The sequence below is a fragment of the Chelonoidis abingdonii genome, chromosome 19 (assembly GCF_003597395.2).
Source record: "Chelonoidis abingdonii isolate Lonesome George chromosome 19, CheloAbing_2.0, whole genome shotgun sequence".
Classification (NCBI taxonomy): domain Eukaryota; kingdom Metazoa; phylum Chordata; order Testudines; family Testudinidae; genus Chelonoidis; species Chelonoidis abingdonii.
The window spans coordinates 5,428,482-5,454,122 of record NC_133787.1 but is presented as its reverse complement, the minus strand read 5'-3'; the positions used below and the strand labels follow the sequence as shown (position 1 = coordinate 5,454,122).

Here is a 25,641-nt window from a genome sequence, read left to right as displayed (position 1 = left end):
AAAGAGAAAACAACTCTCCCCTTGTTCCTCTTTACCTCATCCCCGGCTCCCTCCCCTGGGTTATCCTGGATGATACTTAGTTAAACTCCTTGACTTTCAAACAGAGAGGACAGTTCGCCTCCCCCCGCCCCTTCTTCCCCTGAGGCTGCACAGATTCACCTTCGTAAATCTAACACAGAGAATTTCCTTCCTTCGTTCCTTAGCCTACCCAGAGAAAACTTAAACAGGTCTTAAAAAGAAAGCTTTATATAAAAGAAAGAAAAACACAATAACATAGTCTCTGTATCAGGTTGACAATACAGGGTTAATTGCTAAAAGAAAAATGAATAAACCTTATTCAAAAAGAAATACAATTTAAACATTCCAGCAACTACACACATGTAAATACAAAAACATATAAAAACCTATTTGTTTTATACCTGGACTTAACAACTGGGAAACAGAAGATTAGAAGCTTGAAGATAGAAAGATCCCTCTCATAGCGAGAGACAGACAAAAGACCCCACACCCAAAACATTCCCTCCCTGAGCTTTGAAAAATCCGGTTTCCTGATTATCCTCTGGTCAGGTGTTTGGTTGTTGGGGGGGAAATCCCAGATTGTTGTCTTTTCCCTGCTACTTGGTTAACTTTTTCATTAACAATCCAGTTTCACATGCTAACTTTCAATGATACTTTGGTGATTTTTGCCATTTTCCTGTAATGTAAACTTAGAACATAAGAACGGCCGTACTGGGTCAGACCAAAGGTCCATCTAGCCCAGTATCCTGTCTATCAACAGTGGCCAATGCCAGGTGCCCCAGAGGGAGTGAACCTAACAGGTAATGATCAAGTGATCTCTCCCCTGCCTTCCAGCTCCACCCTCTGACAAACAGAGGCTAGGGACACCATTCCTTACTCATCCTGGCGAATAGCCATTAATGGACTTAACCTCCATGGTCTGGCTGGCTTGGTCTGACCAGGCAGACAATTCAACCAACAGAACATGGGAGGGAGATGGGTTTTTATTCCCTTTGGGGCACAGATTCTCCAGTGGCAGGGAAAGCTGCCATGTCAGGTAAGGGTAACGGTAACTATTACAGTCTGGAAGAATGCTGGGCCCTGTTGAATCTAAGAGCATAGCAAATAATCTTCTGCCTGTGCATTTGCCACAGAACGGAAGACCTACCCAAAGAAGTGACTAAACCTGTTGTAAACATTTCTGAGATCTTTTACCTCCCAGTTCAAATCTTCTGGCCGCAGCAGAGAACGGCCGTCTTCTGTCACTCTTCCTTGCTGCAGCGAAGAAAGGGCCTGTGTTGGGGGAGAGAAGCATGACTGGCCTTCTTCTAATGATGATCTCGCATACATAAATATCCCCTTTCATCCCATAGCACTTCACTCACCGCAGGAATGCGGCCATCTCTGCCCAGAAACACAACCAGTGTGTAACCCGTGCACAGCAGCTGTTTAAGACAGGAAGTGAAGGAACTAGGGTATCCAACTGAAGCTATAGGGATAGCTAGTAATAATACTCTGTCCATCTGTAGACTTCAGAGCAGTTTACAAAGATGGGTAGGCAGCCGCCTCACCCTATTTGAGATGGAGAAAGTGAGGCCCAGGAGAAATGAAATGATTTGCCCAATGCCTGACTGAGCCTGGCTTTGCTGGAAATAGCATGCAGGTCTCCTAACTTCTGATCTGTTGCTCCATCCACTGGAGCCTAGTGCTTCCATCTGTGTTGTAATTTACCCAAGCTGGAACTCAATGAGGCCTCCAGGGTTTCCCTCCGTCCTCTGCCGTGAGATCTCTCTAGTGTCTGAGCTGTCCTTGTTCCCAAGCTTGACCCCTCTTTCTGTTAGCAGGTGGCTGCAGGGGGCAGCCCTGCAGAGGATGGCAGAGCTGACCCCCTTTCTGGCTTCTTGGACTGGTGTGAGAAAGTCGGGTTGGAGCTCAGCCCAAAGGTAGGAGGATCCGGATGATGGAAGCCGGGTATCGAGTGACCTCACCCAGGTGTGAGTCCCAGTGTTCAGAGGTCTCAGGTTGAGTGTGGCGTATGGGTATCTGCCACCCGTCGGGCTGATAGGGCAAGGCTGGCTTTCCAAGGGCTGGGTGATCACTCATCCATGGAAGTTCTCAGGGGAGGGGTTGGAGTGGTGGGCAGGGAAGCAGCGAGGCTGAGTGCGAGGGCTTACGAGGTGGTGATTTCCAGTTACTTCTCACGTGCGCTAGTGCAAGGGTGCAGCCATCAGGTTGGCTGTAAGTTTGTTATTTAAAAACCAACCTCCTGTGTACATTGGCAGGAAATCCCTCGGCCGCGTGAGGGATGAGTCTCACTGTCTGGGCTTCCATGGATGCTGCTTGGATTTATTCTCCTGACCTCTTGGCTTCATTTCCCTTGCAATCCTTCACGGCTGTCCCACCAGAGGCAGGTTTTCACTGGGGTTCCCAGAGGCCCTGACAGCCACCTCTCTCCTAGGTATACGTGAGCAAAGAGGGCACAGTGTCAGACTACGGCCTGTTGGCCAGAGAGGACCTCCAGATCGGAGAAGTCCTCTTCACTGTTCCAAGAGCTGCGCTCCTGTCCCAGCACACCACCTCCATCTGGTCCGTCTTGGAAAAAGGTACGAGAGCAGGACACATGGCGTAGAGCTAAGGAGCCCTGCAGCTGACTTCAACTGGCTGCCAGGTTGGAACAAAGTTCTTGAAAGTTGGGAGTTTTTCTAACCTGATTCTTTGATTCTCCTGATTTCTCCTGCTCCCGTGGCTGCTCTGCCGCCACGTTGGCCCCCATTTTCTCATCCAGCCGAGGCAGGAAAAGGGAGATCGGCTAAAACGTTATGGTCACGCCTGCTGGGAGTAGACCAGTGATTAATATGCAGGAGTCTGGAGAATTTCAGGGGCAGCAAATCGGACCTTAGTCAGTGGCCAACGTGCTCTCGTCTGCTTCAGGCAGCCTGTAGCCTGGGGGAACCTTATGGGGAGAGGGAGTTGTCTGAGCTAGACCTGGAGAGGGCAGTGGTTTGCAGAGCTTCTAACGAACAAGTAGGGTAAGGGATTGTTGGTGGAAGAGCCACCCCCACCCTCCTGTGTCTCTGTCATCCTGGGAGTAGCAAGTCTCGAGTCCCCAACTTATTCCCACCACCCCTTCTGCTGGGGAGCCTGGAGCAGTGCAGTGATTTTAGTCCTTAACAGTCAAAGGCACTGGCTCTCCAGTGAAGGAATAACAGGACCTGGGATTTCAGCATGTTCCTCTCCTTCCTGTCTCCTCTGTGTTTGGCTCCCTAGACCAAGCGTCTCTGGAGAGTCAGTCTGGCTGGGTGCCTCTCCTTCTGTCTTTGCTGCATGAATACACGGCCAGCAACTCCCACTGGCGTCCCTACTTTTCACTCTGGCCTGACTTCAGCAGCCTGGATCACCCCATGTTCTGGTAAGATTATACCACACGCTAGCATCAGGCTGCAGAAATCCAGGAGCCTGCACAAGAGTCCTGGGCGTCGGGTCCCTCCTGCCACTGGGGCGCTGGCTCTTGGGAGTTGGTGTGCTCCCGGGGATAAAGCACTGTTCTGGCCTCGGTTCTGTTCCTGGCTATGTGCCTCCTGCCCTCTTTGGCTGTTTCCCCAAGGGTCAGCAGCTTGTAGCTTGGTTCTGTTAGACACGTTGGCAGCCTAGGTAGCTGCCCATTCTAAATGCTAGCCAGGGTTTACAGTGGGTTGAACTTGGGGTCTGGGCTAACTAGATGCAGACAGCAGTAGAGTGGGAGGTCATTGAGGATCCAGGAGACTTGACTCAAGGGTAACTATATTAATTCAATCCCTTCCTGGGTGGGGATAATCTCTGCCATGTCTGCCCCTTGATATAGGCCTGAAGAAGAGAGGGTGAGGCTCCTACAAGGCACTGGCATCCTAGAAGCGGTGGACAAAGACCTGGCCAACATCCAGCTGGAGTACACCTCCATCATCCTGCCCTTCATGGAGTCCCACCTGGACCTCTTTGACCCCAAGCTGCATACGCCAGAGCTGTACCAGAGGCTGGTTGCGTTCGTCATGGCCTATAGGTGAGATGGGGAGGTACAGTTCCGCAGCAGACGTCTCTGGATCCAGAGGGGCTGAAATGAAGCCTCCTTGGGTGAGCCTGAGCAATCTCCTTGGGGAGTCAGACATGAGGGCTAGATTGTAGCTCACCAGGCTTCTGCTGGCAGGAGGTGGCTCTGGCGCTGCCACCGCCTGGGCTCACTGCATACACTTTTCTGTGCCCTCCGAGGTAGCCAGCCGGCCCCTGGCAGTCACGGGCCCAGGGTGGGCTAAGAGCCACGGCTTCATTTCGCTTCAATCGGCTTGTTCTCACCTCTCCTCCCAAATAGCTTCCAGGAGCCCCTGGACGAGGAAGACGAGGATGAGAAGGAGCCCAACCCACCCATGATGGTGCCCATGGCTGACATTTTGAATCACGTGGCCAATCACAATGCCAACCTGGAATATTCCCTGGTGAGTAGGTGGGGGGAGCTGCGTGAATGGAGAGTGTATGTATCCCTGGGCACTGGCCATGGCTTGTTACTCGTCCAGCTGGTTCTATCTGATCACAACCAGCTGCGGTGTGGTTGACAGGGGTGCGGGAGAGGAAGCGCAGCCCTGGCTCTCCATTGAGACTCCTAGATTCCAGAGCCAGGTAGGGGACTGTTCAATCATCCAGTCTGCTGCCCTGCCTGCCACAGCCCATAGCACCTCACCTCTTACCCGGGGCTGAGCTCCATGTCTGGCGACCTGTATTGCTGCTGCGTGGCAGAGGTAACGCTCGGCTACAGTCGCCCTTGAGGATTCCACGCTCCTGGTCCTCAGTGCAAGGACCAGGTCTGCCCGTGTGAAGCCCAGGGGGCGCCTTTGCCAGTCTGACTGCGGCGGGGCATTGGTGCCTCCACGTTGGGATATAGGGGGCTTGGCTCTAGGACATGCTGAGGGCCTGAGCACTGGGAGGTACGTTTTCCTAGAGGGAATGATGCTGGCCTGTTTGCCCTCTTTGAAGCCTGATGTCCCTGTTTGCCATAGAACTAGCACGGGCGATGGCAGGGCAGACTCCACCAGCCCAGCGACTCAGGGTGGGGAAAAGGGCTTGGTGGCCACCAAGGTATTTTTATGTGACAGGAGCAGGACCGGAGACTGAGCGGTAGCGGCTAATGTTACACTCACCTCTGTGTTTGCCAGGGACACTGGCTCTCCTAGGTCAGCCTATTGCACAAGGTATTGGATGGGACACGGAGAAACCTGCCTGTGTTTGCCAGGCAATGGGATTTCCTGGTGTGTCCCAGAATCACACACTCTCCTGCTTAAGGGCCATTGTGGGGAGCCAGCAAGGCCTAGTTCCCTTGCAGTCCTGGCAGGGGGAACTTGGCTGCACTTGCCCCATAAGGACGGAGTCTCTTACTCTGAGTATCGTGACGCTGCCTTCACCTTCGTGCCTGTTCCGTCCCTCTGCCTACAGGAGTGTTTGAAAATGGTCACCACGCAGCCCATCGGCAAAGGCCAAGAGATCTTCAATACCTACGGCCAGATGGCCAACTGGCAACTCGTGCACATGTACGGCTTTGCTGAGCCGTACCCCTGCAACACGGACGACACTGCCGACATCCAGATGGTGACGGTGCGCAGGGCTGCCTTGCAGGGTGAGTGGCTGATAGCATTTGGAGGTAGGGTAACTTAATTCTGAATGACTCTGGTGGAAGGAGACCATGGGCCTTACCTGCTGCCCTTTAAACAAAGCGTGTAGCAGCCAACCTCTTGTAACCACTCATCGTGGGGCACCCATAACATTTTCCTTCCACCCTCAGGGATGAGCTTCAAGGCAGCCATAGTCAACCTCTGCCACTGCCTCTGCTTTAGAAACAGTCCCTGAAGCTGCTTCTTGGTTTTAAGTGGGTGTGGTGCTCCGGACTTTGGGGCAATCAGGCCTCTAAGGCATTGCACGTTGGGGTACAAATTCGCTAGTGGCTTTTGAAAGTCTTGGCCTGTGTCTCGCTATACAGAGTTTTGTCCGTCCTCCCCCCCTTGTGTAGTGGGCGTGGTTGATTTGTCCCTCCTGTTGTCCTCAAACAGGTGCCAGCACTGAAGCGGAGCGGCAGCTGGTCGCTGAGCAGTGGGATTTCCTTTGCCAGCTGGAGATGGTGGGGGAAGAAGGAGCCTTTGTGATTGGCTGGGAGGAAGTGTTGACGGAGGAAGAGCTCTCCATGACGTTGAAGGTGCGTGGTGCGATGTCTGATGGCTGCACTGATCCTGCCCCATGGAGGCTTGTTCTCACTTGTGCTGTTGTACCTTCAGTGTGGGGTTATGGGTAGAATCTCTGCCTCATGAGGATGGAGCTGCTCTGGAATAGTTTATAAATACTCTATGTTCACCTGTTACGGGGCTTTTTTCCTGTAAGAATAAAGGGGTTGGGGAAGTTCTGCCTTCCTGTGATTAGAGCTGGGAGGAGCAAGGGTCTAATCGCAAAGATGGAGTCTGGTGCTTTGGGATTATATGGAGGTGAAGTTAGAGTCTAGCATGAAGGAAATGTGTGAGCTTCCAAGGGTAGCTGAGTCTCCCTGCTCTGATCCTCTTCAAGAGGGAGAAGCACTGTGATAGATCAGGGGATGTGTCCCTGTGGCATTTAATGGTATTGCTAATGCCAGGATGTATTTCAGCATCCATTTTAATGTAACTTTCAGTGTGGCTCAGAGCTCCATTTTGTAGAGAAACTGTCCAGGAAGCTGAGAGCAGTCACAGGCCATCAGTACCGTAACTCCTCACTTAAAGTCACCCTGGTTAACATTATTTAAGTTGCTGATCAATTAGGGAACGTGCTCTTTAAAGTTGTGCAATGCTCCCTTCTAACCTCGGCTTTGTCCACTGCTTGCAGGAAGAGCAGCCTGTTGCAGCTAGCAGGTGGGGGCTTGGAACCAGGGTGGACCGGTAGCCCCCCTAAGTTCCCTGTGCTGCAGCTGCCCAGCAGGCTAGCAATTGCAGCTGTCCCTCCCCCCACTGCCATGTGCTGCTCTTACCCTCTGCCTTGGAGCTGCTCCCCAAGCCTCCTGCTTGCTGGGTGGGGCAAGACGCTAATGGCAGTGTCCCCCTCCTCCTGCTCCTACACGCCACTTACCCCTTCTTTTCCATATAGAGCAGGGTGGGGAGACAGTCTAGGGCAGCTGCTGCTGTCTCAACTTCCTGATCCACTGCAAAAGCCAATGCCTATAAGAGTGGATCAGCCTACTTAAAGGGGTAGTGTGCATCTCTCTCTCCTCCATCCCTGCTGCCTTGTAGAGTGTGCGGCTACGTTAACGTGTTAACCCTTGAGGGCTCAGCCGAGGGCTAGTTCACCATTTAGCCCAGGGGTTCATTACATGAGGGGTTGTGAGCTGTCAACCCCCACCCCAAACCCCGCTTTGCCTCCAGCATTTATAATAGTGTTAAATATATTAAGTGCTTTTAATTTATAAAGGGGGGTCATACTCAGAGGCTTGCTACGTGAAAGGGGTCACTAGTACAAAAGTTTGAGAACCACTGCCAGCAAGGCATTCCCTGGGAAATATCCTACCCTCTAGCTTCACAATCATAGCTGTGAACAGTATTAAATTGTTTGTTTAAAAGTATACTGTGTGTATCTCTCTAATACCCACCCACCACCAGCCTTAACATTAATTCTTAGGGGGAACCTGGATTCACTTAACATTGTTTTGCTTAAAGTTGCATTTTTCAGGAACGTAACTACAGCGTTAAGTGAAGAGTTACTGTATTGGAGGGTCTGTGCTTGTGACAGCCCCCATGAAGCTAGCTGGGAAGGGGGAAGTATTTAAGACTCTGCCAAAAGGCCCGTTCGCTCCCCAGCTGTGCACTAGCAGCACTGAAACTAGGAAGCAGACCCCTGAAAATCAGGTTCTTAACTGTTGAGCTGCTTTTTTTGCTTGCTTTTTTTTTTTTAAAAGCTCTCATCTCATAAGAGATTAAATCTTAGTCAACTGTAATGTGAATCTGTTTTCATCTTAAGGATCCAGGAGCAGAGAATGTTAAGAAACATACCAGCCTTCCTCCCCTCAGGGCTAGGACATTGTTGCAATAAAAGGAAGTACTGCTGGGAAATTAAGGCCCATGGAGATCAGATTCTGTACTGAAGAAAGCATGCTCAGCGTTCATGTCTTGGCCAAAAGCCCCCACTAAACCAAGTAGCTGCTTTGGCTATTTGCTACCTCCTTAGTGCCCATTCCAACTGCAAATCAATTATGTTTTCTTAGCTTCAGCGGAGATTCTCTCTTCTCTCCCCTCCCAGTGTTCAGTAGCTGACAACTGGGACCTTTATTCTATTCAACCTTAGTCCTCCGTCACTGCCTGAGATAATGACTAGGTATCTGTGTGGTTGGTTGTAGGTGCTGTGTATGGCTGCAGAGGAATTCAAGGAGTTTAAAGAGCATGAGGGCTGGGAAGACGACACAGAGGATGAAGAGAGCTTTACTTTGTCTAATGAGACAATACCCAGACTCAAAGCCTCATGGAAGAAGCTTCTCCATGACAGTGCGCTGCTGACACTGGAGTCTTACAGCTCAGACCTGAAAGCAGAGCAGGACTTGCTAAACGACAAAGTGGCTTATGGCAAACTAAGCCCAAGAGAGCAGCAGGCCTTGCAAGTGCGCTATGGGCAGAAGAGGATCTTGCACCAATTGCTGGAGCTGACAAGCTAGCAGAGGCTGAACTGGGAATTGCAGCCTTTGTATAAAGCAAACCTTGTGTTCTCATCCCCTCTGTTGGGGTGGATGGGTTGGCCCCTTGTATTCAGGAAGAACAGACGGTGAGTTAATTTGGACCCAGTTATTCCTGGGATTTCTGTAGTGGCTTTTCATCTACCTCTTGACTTTCTATCAATTACATACCTGTCTTAATTAACAGACTTTTCCCTCTCCAGTAAATTTCAGCTGTAAGTGTGACATGCAGGCAGGTTCCCCCTGTGTTTAAGACCCAACATGGGTGAGTTAAGGAGGAAGCATACCCAGTCTAGCCATGCTAAAGTTGATTGAGGAGTGTTGTAGGGAAGGTACTGACCACACCCCTCGGACACCAATCACCACAGAACACTGATTTTATACTTGCAAGGATAACATCTTGAAGTGGTTCTCCTCATGCACTGTTACAAGCATCTAAGAAAATGCTCACTCTAGTCAACAGCAGGATGTTCTACTAACGGAAAACTCCCTAACAGCCTTCAAATGCTGTAAGCAGCTGTGCCTGCAGCCCCAGTTCTGCTAGTAACTTGTTCAAAGCCTGAGTGGGGCTGCAGATTTTTCCTAAGCTTCAGACTAAAGATAGCATGTTTCAGAACCCTGGATCTGCTAGAGAGGTGGCTCAGTTCTCTCCCTCAGACTTCATTCTGCATCTGGTCAAGCAACAAGCCATCAGCTCGCATCATATTGTTACTCAATTTTGCTGTAGGTAAAGCCTGAGGTGTTTGGGGGTGCAACTGAGACAAACGTGGGCTTTGATTAGTGTTATGCACTTTTTTTGGTCAGTACAGGACAGGATGGTTTTTACCTGGTTCTGAGATGGCAAGAATTCCTCTGTGGTATTAGAGTTCAGTCCCAACAGTGAGGGAGGCTGGGCGGCTGTTTTGCTTATCTGCCTTAGACTGTCAGCATGGCACAAATCACTGGGCTGCTATCTCTGCCATGCAGTAGGTAAGGGATACTTGGCAACGTAAGTTGTCTTTGGGAATTGCTCCACTTTCTAGAGGCCTGGATGGTCACTGCCAGAATCTAGCCTGTTCTGGAAGAGACAGCATGGAATTCCCTAGGTAAAGGTAGGTACCTCTCTAGGACTGCAAACAACTCGGCCACATCTTTTTCTCTGAATGACTAAAAATGCTGCTGATTTTTTTTAAATTTAAAAGGGTTCCGATTCTTTAGTGAAATGTTTTTTCCCCCCTTGCCTCTTAATACTAAAGGCTGTGCAGGCCCCTTTATGAAACCCAAGGAATTTGTACCTCACTTTGAGCTGGACTCTATTCCCTGTTCCTTAACCCCTGCGCTGCTGCAGGCTGAGGGGAAGAGTAGTTTTCTGCTTGCTAAAATAAAGGTATGACAAGACACACAAGAGATCAGTTGCAGTAAGATTTACTTACCAGAGCTTTTGCAGGCATCTTCTGTGGTCTTTTCAATGGGTATTTCTGCTTTCCTTTTAAGTCCAGGGGTCAATTTCTTTGGCTGATCGCAGTTCCTACTGGCCACAGTTCACTGCTCCAGCTCAATGGGGGCAGCCAGCACCTTCCTCAGCCTGCACTGCTGCTCCAGGCCAATGGGGGTGACAGGAAGCAAAGCACAGCCACTGGGACCTGTGATCAGCCGAACCTGCAGACATGGCAGGTAAACTGGCCTGGCATGCCAGAGGTTACTGACCCTTGTACTTGTCCAGTTGATGCCAAGTGATTGACTAAAACAAGTCCTTGATTTCCCCTTATTCACCACTGTAGAAGCCTCGAAGTAGGCAGGGGGTGGAGCATGGGCTTGCATTTTTCCCACCAATTGAAAGTGTTGCAGCAGTTGATTTGGGGCAGTGAGCTTTTCACTTCAGCTACTGGCTAGCAGATAGCTTGTGGTGCTGGTCTTAAGCCATGGTTGCATTGCCCTGGCTCTAGCCACAGACCTGCTTCCTTCACCTACAGCTAGAATTCACTGCATGGCAGGACCCCAATAGATGTGCTCACCAGAGGGAAGGAAGGGAGGAAGCCTTTTGCATGGTAGCAGTGAAGTTGGGGGTGCTGGGTATGACCCTCTCCCTCATTCTGCTTTGCCAGCTTTAAGCAATTTTGTAGGAACAGACTCAGCCTTTTGAGGCACTGCTCGAGAGAAACCAGACATGCTAGAACAGCTAGTGTTAGTTATGCTGATGGGCATCTGGCCTGTCCCTTCAGTGACTATTTAGTTCAGTTCTTGATATGGGCTGCTACAGCTGAACTGCGTAACTAAGTTAGTTGATCCCAGCAGCACAGGTGCTGTTATCCAAAACCCCACTGCAGACCAAGCTAAGAGAAAAAGCAGCCAGGGTTTTTCATTATCTGCAACTAATAACCAGGTATCCTAGAAATTCTTTACCATGGGGAATGGCTTCTGCTGTCAGGTTACACTTTAATCATGGAAAAATAGATTTTCTTCATACAGTAGGATCCCTGCTAATAAAGAGTAAGGCCTCATCACATTCAGCTGGAGTTCACCATGGTTAGATCCTTGGCTCCAGTTTGTGTGTGTTGCCAAGGGAGACAACATTGAGATGAACATGTACTTGTTTGCAAGCTACTGAGTGGAGGTTTTTTTAAAAGGTAAGTGGGCATTTTTTCATGAAGGTCATAGACTAAGGTCGGAAGGGGCCATTATGATCATCTCATCTGACCTCCTGCACAACACAGGCCACAGAATCCCACCCATGCCGTAACAAACCCCTAACCTATGTCTGAGTTATTGAAGTCCTCAAATTCCTTTCAGAACAGGGAAGTGGCCACAGAGCTTTATCAATATTCATTTGAAGGGCTGCTGCTGTTCATGGCCAGTCTTTCATAAATTGTAAATAAATGGGCATCTTACCTTTGTAGGTAAATTTTGATGAGATAAGCAAGCTAAAAAGGGGGAAAAAAGCCTTTTAAGTCTTAGCACCTTTTTGATTTGAGATTATTTGCCTTTGAAGCATGCAGGCCTTGCCTCTGGAGCACTGAAGCTGTCAAACTGAACCTTGATGGATGAAAGCCAACCTATTAAGTATCATTAATGTGTAGCTGACTTAATTACTAAGATCAGATTCCTTTGAGGGGGATTTGTGCAGGAATTATATGCATTTGATCACCAAGAATTAAGACAACTGAGCTACAATTTACTGTTTTATCCACTTTCTCTCTTCTCCCATAATGCTATATTAACACACAGCCTCTCCAGCAGAGGCGAATCTAGCCAGGAAAATATCCAGAGTTCAAGTTTGGATGCTTTGACAACCTGCTAATGGCATCATGTGTGCATGTGATTAATCTAAAGAGCCTCACTAACATCCTCTCCTGTGAGAGTGGAGCTACAAACAAGACATTTACCTGAATTTGTTCCAGTTCAAACCATGTATACAAGGTGGTATTGTACTTCAAGTGAATGCGCAGAATTTTGAAAAACCAGCATAATGGTATTTGAAAGAATAAGCAGAGCTGCACATGCTGCATGTCATGACTTTAATGTGTAACTACAGGATGCATACATACAAGAAGTGGGAGAACTAAAGCCCAAGAACTAGAAAGGCTACAAAATACAACACATGGACCAATACATTTACAAAACATTCAAAATCCTTACAAAATGGGCTGTATTGGTCCTTTGTTCTTTTTACAAACTTATGCTGTGTGGCCGCAGGGGCACAGTTCTAGATTTAGCTCCCCCCTTCCAAAAATTTACAAGTGTCAGGGAGGGAAAAAAAAAAAAAAAAAAAGCTATAGGCCAGGTCTCTACTAAAAACAGCTGACCCTCTCCCGCAGGGCCTGAAGTTTATCTTATCCAACAGAAAGGAGGCAGGCTCTGAAGGCTACCTCCCCCCACTGTCAGCAGTTGATTGGGCAGCAGGAGGGAGAAGCAACACTAGACCTTAATCCCAACCCCTCCCGCCCACATTCCATAGTATTCCCAGATCCCAACACATCCACTTTTATTTTTTTTAAACAACTTAGTGATTTAAAGGTCCCCCATCCACAAAGAAAAAAAAATAAGTTACATAATATTTAAAACTGGCTTTTCAATATTCTTTGGGAGTCCGGGAATGTCAGGACAAGGAGGTCTGCCCTAGACAAGTGCTTGGCATCAGCAGCTGCCCCTTTATTACAAGCTGGACAGGCACCAGTTATCCACCTGCCTTTAACACAATTTGCACAAACCCAAGAAGTCCAGACAAACGTTTCGGTTCCATGTATTTACACTAGTTCAAAATGATATTCACAGCATCTTCTAAATTTTGGCCAAGAGTCAAAATTTTGCTTTAAACTTTGGAACATGCCCACACAGACTTTCACCCAAAGGCTTGTGTGTACCCAAATCGAGGGGCTGGGAAGGTCAGGAAGAGCTTGAAGGATTCTTCTGTCAGTTTGATGGGAAGGGGACCTCCAGGCTGGCACGCTTACAATACAAGATGCAGTTCATCTAACTGGCACCAGTGCCTTCCATCACTTGCTGTGCCTGCTTCTGCCCCATGCAGCACTGCGCAACTGACTGAAATAACCTAAACATGGATAGAAGAGCAAAAAACGTTGAGGGACAGAGCTATCTAGTTCAGTCTAAAAATCTTCATTGACACACCTTCAACACTGGGATTTCCTATAAACATAGGAATGCAAGAGCTCACAATCCACCTAGCACCAAGCTGAATTTTGAGACGCTAGTCTGAAGTAGCAGTCATGGAAGCTGTAGCATAATGGACAGTCCTTTTCCCAGTGTGATCGATAGAGCCTTCAGACAGGAATACATTGATCTGAGATTTCAGAAAGAAAACCCCCTTCCACTACTGAACACAGCATTTATCAGAGATTTATGAAATATGAAATATCAAATTACATGGCAACATGCTATCATGGGGTTATGCAATCAAACATGTAAACAGAGGCACCAGAGACAGACAGTAAACTGTCCTAGGAGTTGGACAAGTTCTAGACTCACTTCTGCCAGCATATTTGACATTGCACTTTACAGATTGTGGGGAGCGAAGCACAATCATTCTACCTGTATCGTGGATGCACTTAGCTATCTATCCATGTAAAGCATTTTATAAGGCCAAAGTAGTAATATTTACTGTCACCTATTTTATCGAATGGGGCTTAATATGAAATGGAATATCACCACTAATATTTCCATTATGTGACTGAATAAACCAAAAAGTGAGCATGAGTTTATTAAACCATACAAAAGAAAAAAATTTACTCACTTCTCAATTTCCGGAGCACAGTGAACAAACTCATGGTTCCAGAATTTAAATGCTGGATTTTTTATCAGCTCAATGAAGGTAATAAGGAGACCCCATGGGTGAGGTCTATTTACAATCAGTCGTTCCAACAGTACCCTGAAGAAAAAAAACAAACAGGGAAGGCTCAACACAGATCTCCTGGAAGACACTGATAATTTACAAACACAGGTTTGCTCTTGCAAACAGCATCAAATTGCACTAGGTGTTCTTGTTCTATAGCACTAGACAGTAACATTGTACAACTCAACATAACACCTGCCTCCAAAACTAGAAGTCATTTAATTTCAAGTGAAGTGAAAAGTTGAACTATAAAGGTTGTGAATGTAACTGCCCTTCCTCACCTAGTGATCTGTTCCTGGATAGCCTCAGTATTGGCCTCTGCAAATAGGTAAAGCATAGTACAACTGAAATAGTGCGTATGGCTGTTTGGGTACCGCAGCTGATTGGCAATTGCATTCAAGAAGAGGTACCGACCTGCAAAGAGAAAGTAGGTAGTTAGTAGGAAGTAATTCATTTCCCTTAGACAACATAATGGAACAAGTATCAGAGGGGTAGCTGTGTTAGTCTGGATCTGTTAAAGCAGCAGAGTCCTGTGGTACCTTATAGACTAACAGACGTATTGGAGCATGAGCTTTCGTGGGTGAATACCCACTTCGTCGGATGCATGATGAAGTGGGTATTCACCCACGAAAGCTCATGCTCCAATACGTCTGTCAGTCTATAAGGTGCCACAGAACCCTTTGCTACTCTATAATGGAACAAGGAAGCACCCGAGCACTGCTTAAGGAGTCAGATGTATGGTTCTGCTCTACACAGTTTAAAGAAACTTCAGTAAAAAGCAACACACAATTAGAGTGCTTCACAACGTGATGCCAGCTGGAGTTCTTGTACCAAGAATTTGGGCTTCCTCTTCATGAAATCTGTTTCAAAGCAGTACAGGTTAGCAGCTGTCCCAGGAGGGCTGAGCAAGATTTCCTTTCATTGTACGGATTCAAAATTCTCAAAGCAACATTCCTACACCAAATTTAGAATCTTCTATTACATTAATTAATATTCATAATACACTTTGGAAGATTAAAGTTTCAAAGAGAAGTATTATAACACTTTAGTAGAGGGTAAGATTGCAAAAGAGCTGGATTTACACTTGCTTGGCTTGTGAAATCTAATCTTGGATGGATGCTATTTATTAAATCTTCCCAGGGCAGAGATACCAGTTTTAGTGTCAATTACTCCGGACTCTAGAGAACATGACCCTTGTGTCTATCTTGAAGCAAAGCTCATTGCACTTAAGGGTTATACTGTGTAAAGGGGTGGGCAGGTGATTACCTGATCTCAGCACATTAAATAAGTTTCCAGTAGAGAATATTGATTCTTTCCTCTAATGAGTCAAAATCTAGTTCACTCCAAAATTAAACTTTTTCTACATAGCAAATAGTCAATGCGTTTCAGATAAATTTAGTTCCAATAAAAAATATTTTTAGTGTATTCAGAACTCTATCTTCTAATGCAGTGTTGCTTAATACAAAACCACTAGCAGTTAAGAGGTATTTCAGTTTTTTCCATAGTACCCAGAGCTAATCTGCTCTCTTAACTAAGAAGGTTTCAAGAACCATTTCAGGCTAGAAGCAAACAACTGATCCAGAGACGTTCTGCTTACCTTCTGTGTCCAGGTCCACAGCCAAGTTCTGGAAAATGTCCATGTGAGCCGAATGGGTGATAGTGCTCATAGAGGGTGTGCTGCCTTTGTTGTGAATATGTGCAATAGCCTGAGTGCCTACATAGAGCACCAGTGCATTAATCAGCTGGATGTTGTAGCGATTGCCAGGTTCGTTTGATACCTAGTGGGCACAGCACAAGAAAAAGGTTAGCTTTTTACAGTCCTTGAGAGTTCTTAGGGACTGTGTGAAGGGAATGATTTGGAGAGATTTTCAGCATTCAGATACCTGCTTTATGCAGAAAGCAATGTCTAATTATAAATCTAAAGTCTTTCTTACTTTGTAGATAGTGCTTGCCAATACCTCTTGCTACACTAGAGTATGACACCCCCCGAGACAGACTCTAAATTAAATTACAGCCTAAACTAGGTCTTAATATCCAACTTTTAGTACCCAATTCTGTTGCAAGTCAAGCTCTGCAGTTACTGAATTCACATTTAACATACACTGAAGTGGGCGTTAGCTTTCATGGCCTGATTTTCAGCAGCATTTGTGTATACATTAACATCTGCAATTGGATGAAACTGTGTACCAATCTGAATGTATAATTACACAAAGAATTTCCATTAACAAGTGACTCAAAAGCAACTTCTGACTTGCACTTGTTTAATCAGTTTTAGAAATGGATTAGTTGAGGTAAATTCAATAAGGTCTGGTGAGAGTCTCAAAGATATCCAGGTTAAAAGTGCTAAGCTGATTTGAGAATTGCTGAAAAGACAGCAGACATGGACACCTCAGCCAGCTGGTACCAGGGGCTCTCACTGCAGGAGGAAACCATCAGAACACTGGTTTAGGGAGTTTTTGCCAATTCATGCACTGAAGTAGTTTCAGGTACCCTGGATGGAAAGTGAAGTCCTATTTTTCTACAGGACTAAGGTGAACCTCTTCTCAAAGCTACATTGCTTGAGGATCACTGCAGTTAACACTCCTGCTGTCAAAACACCACCACATTTTCTTTGTTGATACTAAATCAGCAAAGATTTATATTTGTTACTCAGCCCAATGCACATCTAGCAGGAAAGAGCATTTTTGGACTCTTATCCCAGTCACATCTTCCAAACAGTACACCACAGTATTTTATACCTGCTGAGTCACATTCTCACTTCCTACATGATTTTCAGCCTCAGAGTCTAAACATTTTCAGGGATGGATCCACAAACCTGTAGATTGCTGCGCAAGTCAGACAGGAAAGTGACAGGCGAGCGAGTTTTGAGATAGGAATCCAAATCTTTTTTGAACTGAGGTGGCATCACTCCAGTAAAGTTGGTGAGTATTCGTGGTGCAATATTAATCTCGCTTAACATGTCCACCTGCCAAAGAAAACTCCATTAGTAATCCTTTAACTAACTCCTGCTATTTAAAACCAAAATTATGGTTGCAAGACTTCCTAAGAAAGGAAGTTTGAGTTTGTCATACCAGCCACTCCTATCTACATTTTTATATCAGAAGGTATAACATGAAATTCAATTCCCCTGGTGCACTGCTGGAGCTCTTTATCTTAGTTGTCAGACTTCAAAATAACTGGTTTCTTAATCTGGTGTCACTTACAAATTGCTGAAGACTGGATACATCATAGGACTGGTAATGGGATACACAGGCTGACCTCTCTAAATTAACTGTTTGAAATCAGGCCAGATTGGTAGCATTCAAAGATAGTGACTGATATCTGTGTGAAGTGGATTTGGAAGTCTTTCTAGCTCCCAGAGAATGAGTCCACATCAAGAACTGCCACGCACATTTGGTTCTCTTTTCTGCAGCCCCAGCAAGGAAGATGAACACAAAGTGGGCCATCAAAAACTGCCACTTCTGCCACTTCTAGAGGTCGTTCATGCAGTAAGGGATGACACATTGGGGCTTGTGGGGAAGCTCACACTGCTGCAGCTGTACCCATTATGTGGATTAGAAGACTACGGTCATCAGGATTTAAATAGGCCAAAGCAGTAATTCTATTAAAATTTACTGACACTTCAGAATGGCTGATTTAAAAAAAAAAAATGTAACTGGAGACAGGAAGTAACTAATGTGTATTTTGAGAAAAGTCATAAGTACACCATGCAGAGAGCACTTCATTTTTTTGATCCAGTGGAGACGACAATTGCTCTTTTCGCTGGTTGCTCAACTGGATTCCAGCCAAGCATACACCAGGGTGGATGAAATGTACTGTACACATCCAACTTCTAGAAACCAGAGCAAGAAATGAAGTGTAAGTTGTCAGCTGAGCTCTGTTTAACTGACTTTCTTCCTTTAAGAAAACTGGAGCATACTGAATCAACATGGAAGACTTCCAAAGTAGTCAGTGGTTTCACAGATAAGTGAACAGGAGGTAAACTAGTGTAGTACACACAACTGGAATGCTAGAGAAGGGAGCACGAATCCCGGTATCATACCTCTACTGGTCTTAAGTGTGGCCTCAATCTCTGCTCCAGTGTTTAGTAGTCAAGCATGATCAAGAAAGCCTGCACTTGCTTCAGATTTTCATACCCAAACCCCTTATGGTATTTTACTCTGAGAAATGCAGCTTCCTGTCTGATGCTCCTCAGCTGAGCTAAGAAAGCCAAAGGACCTGATCCAGCAATTGGATCTGTACAGGAGACCCCTGCAGCCATGCAAAGATCACTCTCAGTGAAGCGCCACAGGGGTGCAAATGTCTGTCCATGTGGATCAGACTGCAGGGCCAGGAGCTTGGACTTTTATGTTCTACAGGATGAGGACTGAGTCTCTCTCTTTGGAAAGTCTCTGGCAGATTGAGACTTTTATACCAACTTACAACAGGCTATTTTATTTAACTAATTCCAATGATGAATTGCAAATCCAAAGTGTTAAACACTTTGTAAACTTCTAGGTTGTTGTGTTTATCAAAACAGGATTTTGTTTCTGAAGATTCACTCCCTTCCATATTGTATTTAAAAGAAACCATGCAATAAAGTTTCCCATTGTTTTCATGTGTGATAGTTTGAGACAGCATGCTACCTACTTTAAGATTGGGAGTGAAAGGATCTGGAAGTCTCATGTTACGTGGGAAGGCACTCAGGATCAGATTCCTTAGCTGGATACAGTTTGGTGGGATCACATCACAGAACCCATAGTGGTAGTCACAAAGGAATTCTGGGAAATCATGCAATAAGACCAGCAACACACGCAGAGTGCCCTACAAAAGAAAAGAGAATGAGCCATGTAATTAGCAGGTTCTGAGCTTCCCCCAACAGCAACTGTACCACAACCAGACAAGCAAAAAGGGCAGAGGAGACTTTTCTTCCTGATGCATGATGTAATCAAAGTTTCTTCCTGATAATGAATTTAATAAGGCAGTGTCTAGCAGTCAAATGCATTCCCTGGTCTCCAATCTCTTACAGCAAAGTTTCAGTTTACTATCAAACTCTGATCAGTTACCTGTAATTAACAGTGCAAGCACTGATCTCCTGACCAGTGTCAATATCTAAATTGTACTTAAATTAACCTCTAACTCACAAAAGATAGTGGATTCAAATAAATAAAAAAGGTTAAATGTTTATATTCAGCCAGCAAGTTACTTTCCAGTGCACTCTAACTCATCTTCAAAGTGCTTTCCTGGAAAATACCTGCATCAGCCAATACTGTTTACCTTGTAGAGAATTTGCATAGGTTTAGTGAGTTCCACATTTCTAAGGAAAGGAGCCAAGTACTTGAAGAGATCAATTAGCAGCTGGGCATACATAGGCCAACCCTGCCAAGAGAAAAACATGTAAATAGTGTATAAACAAAAGCAATTAAACCTACATTGTTAGGGTTTGCTAAAAAGCAGAGTAAACAGAGATACACCATGTTTAGACTTATCTCCATATACGTTTGAAATGATCATTTGCACTAGGACTAATCTGACTACAATACAGCTTGTTTTCTGAGGGTCTCAGGGTTACCTGGAATGTGTATTTAAAAAAAAAAAAAAAAAAAAAAAAGTCTTCCTCTATGTTATGTATAGTACCAAGCATGCTATGCTTAACTGACATGGAAAGCAATGCACAGTGACAGAAAGCTTATGGGTAAATGTGATGATTTGGTTTACAATGGAAACCCTGATTTACAAAATTCCCCAGTTACCCAAATCTTGACAGTTTATAGGAACAGGGTCACCCCTCCATGCAGTTGTTACTGTGAATACAGAAAACTACATGTGAAGACATGCTACTAATGCACTTCAAAATAAATAAATACAAACATCTGAAACAGCATCCAATCAATCAGTTAGGCACACTTTTCAGTAAGAGTTAGAATTTACAGAAGATAAATTGCAGCCACACCTTCTGCTGTGGTGTATGTGCCAGCATTCTCGCAATAAATATCCGATGGGAGATCAGTTCCAGCCAGGCATAAACAAAACCCGGAGCTTTTGTAGGCCTCAGGATGTGAAATGTGTTACTGAAAGAAAAGTTAAAGCTGATCAAGAGCACACAGTGGTAAGACTGGTTTTCACAAATGTTGTGAGAGAACGTACATAGTGCTAAATAGTAAGACATTAGCATCTACATTTTACTAATAACCTCCATTAATAATGAATTAGACAATACACGGTACTATGGTTACAAAAATGATCAGAGCTGCCACTACGAAGCTGTCAAGTTACTTTTAAATCCAAGTCCTCACCCTATTAGAAAGCTTAAGTTCTCGGCAACAGACATTCATGTAGAAGTACGTACCAGAAGGCTGTAAGGGTCTGGAAGTTGATGGTCTCCAGCACATGTTCAGGCGCATTTAATTCTAACAGCAACATGATGAAAATGCGGTGGTAAGGAAGCTGCTGAAACTCACTCTGACGAACATCATGGTCCTGGAGGAGAACTCCCACCACTATACCAAGAACCTAAAGAAATGAACGAACAAGCTTCCTGGTTTTTAACACGTCAATTGTAGAAACCGTTTCACTAATCAAAGCCTGCATTCTGAGTACTAAAGAGCTGAAAGCCATTTTGGTAACCAGAGTGCACCATATTGATTGTCCATTAAGTGTGCAGCTCAGCCTCACAAACAGATCCAAGTTCCCACCCAGCCAATGGTATTTATTGTGGTTTCAGCCTGAAGTTTTTTGTATCTGGGACACTTTACGTTCATTTTAAATATCTGACAGCATTGGCCTTTTCAGCAACAAAGAAGTAAGTTCGATACCACGTTTGAAATTGGTCAAAGCTACCTAGCTTAACCTGGAGTCCTGCCTATACCCCATTTCAGAGTCATCTGAAAGTTTAGTTCCCATCTAAAACAGTCTGCCCCACCCCAAGTCAAGGGCTATGTTTTAGCTCACAAGCAGAAATACATCTGGTTATGTAATCTAGGCATGTCAAATACTGCTTGGAAGAGGGAGGATTTCCAACCTTGTTCAGTAGGTTGATCTTTGTGACAGTGTTGGTTGCCTCCCCAGAGTGCTTCACTAGCAGTGCAATAAGCCGCACAAAGGCATCCAGGTTGTGGTAGCATTTGGCTCTGATCATGGTGGGATTGGCGGCTGGATTGTGCTGCTGCTCAGCCTGAGCACGATAGCTGATTTCAACACACATTTCAGTGCAAAGACGAAAGAACCGAGTTATCAGGTCATCCGTTTTCAGGATTCCTTGCTGGTGCATCTATTACAAGGACAAGAAAAACCCTCAGAACTACAGAATACGGTAATTTTAAAAAAATTTCACTGTTATACTGAAGCAAACAAGTAACATTTTTATGATAATTCATCTGCCATGCAACATGGATGGAACTACTGCCCATTTCTTTTTACAGAGAGGTAGCTATTCGATTACCTCCATTTACTCCCAAAACAGATGTTTCTAAAACAAACAGGAACAGCTAGAGAGAGTTAAAAGCTGTCCTCCTACACAAAAGTACTTTATCAATGGCACCTGCTTCTTAATGAGAAAAATATCCTGTGATCCTACTTTTCAACCATCAGAGCTGATGAAGTGTGATTCAATATCAGTGCAGCAGTATCCTTCCTCTGCTACTGGTGGCTTAAGCCTTGGAAGGAGGATAAGAGTAGAGGCAAGAATTCAAGTTGCCCCACCTTTAGGAGCCCACAGATTGCATCAGAGTGATTGGGGTTGGTAAAGTTTGCCTGATGCCTTGTTGGACAACAGTGGTACAAATCTACTTGTTAACTCATAGTTGGATACTACACTTCACCTGTTAAGAACAATTTTTTCATAGGAACATAACATGCCAAAAGGAATGCTAGACTCTGCATAGTTTCAGTGGCCAGTGCCTGTATCTCTAGACAAAACTCTAGAGTTTGGTAACAAAGTACAAGGTTAAACTGGAGTAAGCTATTAATCCAGATTAGTAATGGACCCCAACTTTGCAGTTCTTGGACAAACCACCTTTTTGGAAGTTACACTGACAGCGTGGCTGTAGCACTTAAAAGCAGCAGAAATTCTACTGCAGTGAAACTGGCATGAGTAGCCATGTCAAACTTTCAGGGGAAGCTTCTAGAACAGTGGGTCTTAAAACTTTTTTACTGGCAACCCCTTTCACATTGCAAGCCTCCGAATGCAACCCCCACAATAAATTAAACATGCTTTTTAATATATTTAACACCATTATAAATGCTGGAGGCAAGGAGGGTTGGGGTGGAGGTTGACAGCTCGCAACCCCCCATGCAATGACCTCACAACCCCCTGAGGGGTCCTGACCGCCAGTTTGAGAACCCCTGTTCTAGAACGTATGAAGTTACTTTTGAAACGTGCAGGTACATGCCTGCTTTGTTGTAAGACACGTGCTCCTTGATTTAAGAAAGCACTGGGAAAGACCTGATAGTATTTAATTAAAGCAGCCAACACAGCCTGTTTTGAGCCCTATCCCCTTGTCCAGTTGTTACCAGAGCTCCTTTTTTCTCTCATGTAACTTAACAAGGAAAAAAAAGAGTCAAAACTGCAGCAAAGCATTTCAGAAAGTTCAGTTATTTCAAACCCTTCCAAATAAAGATTTATGAAATATCTAGCAGCCCTAATTACATTTGTTCAGAGTGTAAAGTAGCCCAAAATGTCACCAAAGCCATTTTCTTACTGGTCATTGAGGGGGCAGAAGTGGGACTGAAATAGCTCATGCAGAGAAAAGATAAACAAGAGGTAGAGAAAGATGCTACAAAGAGTTATGTACAAGACCCATGAAGGGTTATTTATGCCAAGACGCAGAAAGAACATAAACATAAGTTACTCTGTGAAGACCGAATGTGAGGGCAAGGCAGCACAAGAGAAAGTTAAACAAAAATTAATATGGGTGTAAGTTGTAACGTATATATTATCTATCTTTATAAAGAGCATCATATAGCATTTACAATCAGCTGGAAAGTGAGATGTTATATAAACTATGTAGATGCTCTCCTTTATGGGCTAGAGCAGGGGTCAGCAACCTTTCAGAAGTGCTGTGCTGAGTCTTCATTTAGTCACTCTAATTTAAGGTTTCGCGTGTCGGTAATCCATTTTAACGTTTTTAGAAGGTCTCTTTCTATAATTCTATATTACATAAACTGAACTACTGTATGTAAAGTAAACAAGGTTTTCAAAATGTTGAAGCATCATTTAAAATTAAATTAAAATGCTGATCTTACACCGCTAGCCTGCTCAGCTCGCTGCCGGCCTGGGGTTCTGTTCACCTAGGCCGGGAGACCGGGGGTAGGGGTGGTTTCCAGGGTCAGGGCAAAGGGCTGGGTGTGTGGGGGGATGCAGGGCAGAATGCTGGGGGGGGAGGTGTCAGAGCAGAGGGCTGGGGTGCTCAGCCCATAGGAGTGCTCCCAGCCCCCTGCCCTGAGCAGCTCAGGGCAGGGAGCTGGAAGGGATATGCCCTGTTCCACCCCCTTTCCCAAGGCCCTGTCCCTACCTCTTGCTGTCTCCTCTACAGAGCTGTGTGGACACTGCCGCTCTTCCCCCTCCCCATCACTAGGGCCATCAACTGATTGGCGCAGGGACAGAGGGGGCGGGGCAGGAAAGCACCACAGGGAAGCTTGGCTGCACAGAACCAAGCTTCTGCCTCCTGCCCCCAGAAGGGAGAGCGGTGGGGGGCTGAGGGCTGGGACCACAACAGGCCGCTGTTGGCCGCTCAAAAATTGGCTCGTGTGCCGTGTTTGGCACATGTGCCGTAGGTTGCCGACCCCTGGGCTAGAGTGTTTTTACAGAGGGTTTGAGTGAGGCAGATAACATGTTTTGGCACAGGGAAAGGGGATCTTCTAGGCTGCAGGTAGGGTAGTAAGGTCCCTTCCATAGAGGGTGTATGGAGTAGCCCAGGTTGTGCAAGATTTGTTTTTACCCATACTGCACCACCACCTCAAGGAAAGAGAAGAAGATTACAAGAATTTGTTAGATCAGCACAGAGAATAGAATCTTACACTCAAGGGCCTGCCAGGAGCTACCTGGCAGTTTCAACCTCTTAGTATTCGTACAGCCCCCAATCTCTTACAGAAACCAGGGAAGCAAAGAGGCTCCATTATCTGGAGCCAATAAAACCAAGACGTAGAGCTGACAAAGTGAAGATAGTTATGTGATTGAGCTGCATTTCCAATAGCCCACACAAGCCATGAAAAGTAGGTACCTTTCTACATGCCACGTAAAAGCACTCAGGGAAAAAGAGCAAAGCACACCACTAGTTTCTTGGTCCCCTCATACAAAAAAGGAGCCACAAGCAATTCTTTTATGCCTGTCAGAGTTCACAGCCATGTAAGCAATACTCCACAGGTATCAATAGCCAGCGCAGCTGATCAGATAGCGAGTATGAATTTAGTTCCCATCCATCACAAAGAAAACACTATTTAAACTAAGGACACCTGTGCCATGACTTGGCCTGAAGCCAGAATGAAGAGTGTACAGGAAGTTTGAGAGCAGCAACTCTGGCAATGCTTGTCAGCCTCTCAAGTGAAAGGGTTACAAGCTAGACTAGATTATTCATATCAAGAAAGGATGTGAGGGCTTCTAGTTAGAGCTGACTCAAATAGATGGAAAAAGAAAGCAATGCCCCTTAGCTGGGCTCCATTCCGCTTGCCCTGGCCTTTCAGTGAGACACCTGAACTCCAGTTTAGGTTTCGTATAGCAGTTGCTTAGTGGCTGGTCAGTCTATGGAATATTTAGGTTCTCACGGCTTAGTTTTAAAGGGGAAAGTGACATAAGCAGTCAGTCTACAAAGTAAATTGGGAACTTCCTCTCCTTGCAGCCATGGCTAAATTAGCTTTGTAGCAAGTGCAGCTGTAACTGCAAATTCTATTTTAGCATAAGCCTTGCTGCTGGTTTACAACACGTCAAACGGCTGCATTGTTGTCCATATCCGAAGAGTGACAGTCAGTAGAAACACTGGCCTACTTAAATCTCACTTCTCTTCACTGCAATCCCCATCCTACTCCCACCTAGGTGGGTGGAGTTCAAATGCTTCAAGGCAACCCTTTAGTCATGTATGTCAAAGCAGAAACAAGAGGAATGGCACTGTTTATACTATTTAAGTTTAGAAATGATTTTAACCCATCCAGTTTAATAGTTTCCTCCAAGCATTAGCCGGCTAAACCCAGGGTTGTGAGTTCAATCCTTGAGGGGGCCATTTAGAGATCTGGGGCAAAAATCTGTCTGGGGATTGGTCCTGCTTCAAGCAGGAGGTTGAACTAGATGACCTCCTGAGGTCCCTTCCAACCCTGATATACTATGAAAAACAAACGGATAAAAATTGAAGGCATTTCCGGTTTAGGCAGGACAAGGCAATCAGATACACTTCCACCCACCAGACACTGGTTTCTCTAGACTGACTTTGCCACACACAGTTTCTGCTAAGTGTAGAGGAGAAGCAATGTTAAGCCAAATTTTGTTTGACAGAGCTGTCAGAGCTATTACCAAGATCATCTCCATAGAAGCTCTCCTGCTGCTAGATTTACCCAATAGAATCACAACCTGCACTGACAATTTGTTGCTGCAGTAACTGAATTGGAACAGCACTCACTGAAGAGAGGAGAGATTTTCCACTAAAGTCTCTCA

At 45.5% G+C, this 25,641-nt stretch overlaps 2 protein-coding genes across 12 annotated transcripts in view; one reads left to right on the top strand and one right to left on the bottom strand.

Moving 5' to 3' along the window:
* SETD6 (SET domain containing 6, protein lysine methyltransferase) overlaps positions 1-12,665 on the top strand; it is a 25,377-nt gene extending 12,712 nt beyond the window's left edge. The window contains exons 2-9 of one of the 2 annotated variants that reach the window (XM_032785258.2): positions 1,842-1,940; positions 2,456-2,600; positions 3,265-3,406; positions 3,839-4,033; positions 4,340-4,463; positions 5,455-5,635; positions 6,066-6,208; positions 8,366-12,665. In XM_032785258.2, coding sequence (XP_032641149.1) covers positions 1,842-1,940; positions 2,456-2,600; positions 3,265-3,406; positions 3,839-4,033; positions 4,340-4,463; positions 5,455-5,635; positions 6,066-6,208; positions 8,366-8,677 — 1,341 coding nt within the window. In that variant the 3' untranslated portion in view covers positions 8,678-12,665. Of the gene's footprint in view, positions 1-1,838; positions 1,941-2,455; positions 2,601-3,264; positions 3,407-3,838; positions 4,034-4,339; positions 4,464-5,454; positions 5,636-6,065; positions 6,209-8,365 lie in introns of both variants that reach the window. The other variant, XM_032785255.2, reaches the window with a different exon arrangement.
* CNOT1 (CCR4-NOT transcription complex subunit 1) overlaps positions 12,173-25,641 on the bottom strand; it is a 90,140-nt gene continuing 76,671 nt past the window's right edge. For all 10 annotated transcript variants that reach the window (XM_075073669.1, XM_032785205.2, XM_032785185.2 and 7 more), the window contains 10 exons: positions 21,022-21,270; positions 20,350-20,513; positions 19,954-20,071; positions 19,278-19,379; positions 18,651-18,824; positions 16,837-16,986; positions 15,619-15,799; positions 14,303-14,435; positions 13,923-14,057; positions 12,173-13,223 (listed from right to left, as the gene is read on the bottom strand). In XM_075073669.1, the coding sequence (XP_074929770.1) occupies positions 13,145-13,223; positions 13,923-14,057; positions 14,303-14,435; positions 15,619-15,799; positions 16,837-16,986; positions 18,651-18,824; positions 19,278-19,379; positions 19,954-20,071; positions 20,350-20,513; positions 21,022-21,270 (1,485 nt within the window). In that variant the 3' untranslated portion in view covers positions 12,173-13,144. The remainder of the gene's footprint in view (positions 13,224-13,922; positions 14,058-14,302; positions 14,436-15,618; positions 15,800-16,836; positions 16,987-18,650; positions 18,825-19,277; positions 19,380-19,953; positions 20,072-20,349; positions 20,514-21,021; positions 21,271-25,641) is intronic.